We start from the raw sequence: 2187 nt of genomic DNA, 5'->3' as shown, positions 1-2187 counted from the left end.
GTATCACCGTTAGGATCCCAACAGATGATATGAACCTGTGAGGAAAACACATGGAAGAGACAGGTGTGCAGCTCTAGAAGCACAGGGGGACAGCTCTAGGCTGGAAGGACCCCCCCGCACCGCCACCATGGGGAGTCCTAATTGTCAGTGCCTGTAGACACGCAGGTTGTGTGGAGGGCTGGCGGGTGCTGAGGCCAGAAAAGCTGGGGCCTGGGGCCGTGCTGCCCACGGCCGCCTGCTGCCCCATTCTGTGCACACCTGCCGCGATGTTCCCGCGTGCCTGGGGATTCTAGTCAAGCAAGGAAACGCTGCAGGAGGGCAAAGTGCCTCCCCTGGGTGCTGCCTGGGGCTGGCTTCTTCCTGGACTGTCCAGGAAGGGGGCTTCATGCTTTTAGAAACGTGTCCTGATACACAAAACTGCAAAGCCTTCGGTGGCAGCTGGGAGCAGAAGTGGAGAAGACACCTCACAGGATATCCTGTGGGGTCTGCTGTTCCTATAAACAGGTCTGGGTGATAATCAGGGTTCATCATCAACCCTGGGCTCTTTCACGACAAATGACATACAAATGACACAGCAGATGTGTCAGGTACTGTCCCGAAGCGAGGCTGCTTCCAGGTACAAACCACATCTCCATCAGGTGTGTCAGCTGAAAGCAAAGACCAACATTCTGGAGCTATTTATCCATTTCTTACACATTTTTTTCCCCCTAGCTATCTTTGAAAATTTTTCTTTTGTATCTTTCTGGAGTTTCTTTGAATTCCATTTCTATGTTCTGAACGGTCGGACACACTCACTGGCTTAGAAAGGGAAGGATCCCCATGGTCAGCACAAAGTCACAGCTGCAGACACAAGGTCACGCTGCCTCCAGGGTGCCTTCCAGCATCTCCGGGATGCAGAGCCCGGCTGGCCCCTCAGGCACCTGGCGGGCAGCGCACGGCCTGCAACCCGGGCAGCACGACCTTGCCTTTGCGGTGCAGGTCACCATGGGTGCCCACGTTGAGCCGCTGCACCAGCAGCTTCTCGTAGAGCAGCGGGTGGTAGGCGCCCAGTGTGCAGGCGGCGTCATGGTAGGGCTCGTGGTAGTGACACAGGTCTGTCTGCCGCACTGATGGGACGTATTCGTACACGTGCACCTCGCCACACAGGTTCATCATCAGCAGGATGCCTGGTGGGGGAGGGGGAAGCAGAGCCGTGAGCAACTCGGGGAGGGGGAGGCATCAGTCCTCAAGGGTGGCGGATTCCACCGTCGTTTCTTCCTTGTCTACGTGTCTCCCTGTCCTAACCATGTGTCTGCTTACAGTCTCTTTCCCACCAGAGAGCAGAGGATTTGAGGGTGAGGGCTGGGTCACTTATCCATCTTCTTGTCATTAGTGGCATGCACAGTATTGGTGGAGAGTTAAGGATCCATGTTTGTTGAATGACTATATGACCTACTTTCCTTTTTAAAATTTTAAATTTATTTTTTAAATGAAGGATAATTTGCTTTACAGAATTGTGTTGGTTTCTGCTCAACATCAACATGAGTCAGCCATAAATATATGTCCCCTCCCTCTTGAACTTCTCTCCCACCTTCCTTCCCATCCCACCCCTCTAGGTTGTCACAGAGTCTTGGTTTGACTTCCCTGAGTCCTATATGACCTACTTTCTTAAGGAGAAGTAATGGGGGGATGGACATCTTTAGATGGGATGGAGGGTCACAATTGGGGCAGGAGATGCCTGCTCTGTGTCCCCTACCTTGTCGGCTTCACCTTGCGACTCTAGCTTCCAGTGAGTGGCATGTGTGAGGTCTGGGGACTGGGGCCGTGCTAAGACACGATGCTATTACACATTCACCCATCCAGCTGACCACTGGGGACCCAGGAATGAGAGAAGAAAAGACCAAGCAGTCAAACTTAAGCAGAGGACAGTTGGGGCCAGATCTGCATCCCCAAGTCCGAATATACTATTTCATTCCACACCCAGGTCCACCTGATTTACAACAGGAGAACTGTGATGTAACAAAGAAATGAGTGTAATGTGAAAAAAAATTTATTATAAAATCGTTAAAAGGAAAGAGATGGAGACACAGAGTTTAAGACAGCAAAAGAGACACTGATGTATAGAACAGTCTTATGGACTCTGTGGGAGAGGGAGAGGGTGGGGAGATTTGGGAGAATGGCATTGAAACATGTAAAATATCATGTATG

General features: G+C 51.4%; 1 protein-coding gene across 1 annotated transcript in view; it reads right to left on the bottom strand.

Annotated features, from left to right (window-relative positions):
- Positions 1-788: 788 nt before the first annotated feature.
- The window catches only part of ST6GAL2 (ST6 beta-galactosamide alpha-2,6-sialyltranferase 2), a 56338-nt gene continuing 54939 nt past the window's right edge, over positions 789-2187 (bottom strand). The window contains 1 exon segment of the mRNA XM_010863009.1: positions 789-1166. Within this exon segment, the coding sequence (XP_010861311.1) occupies positions 913-1166 (254 nt within the window). The 3' untranslated portion in view covers positions 789-912.

This window comes from Bison bison, unplaced genomic scaffold (assembly GCF_000754665.1).
Source record: "Bison bison bison isolate TAMUID 2011002044 unplaced genomic scaffold, Bison_UMD1.0 scf7180017864486, whole genome shotgun sequence".
In the NCBI taxonomy this organism is placed as follows: Eukaryota; Metazoa; Chordata; class Mammalia; order Artiodactyla; family Bovidae; genus Bison; species Bison bison.
This window is presented reverse-complemented; position numbering and strand designations above follow the sequence as displayed.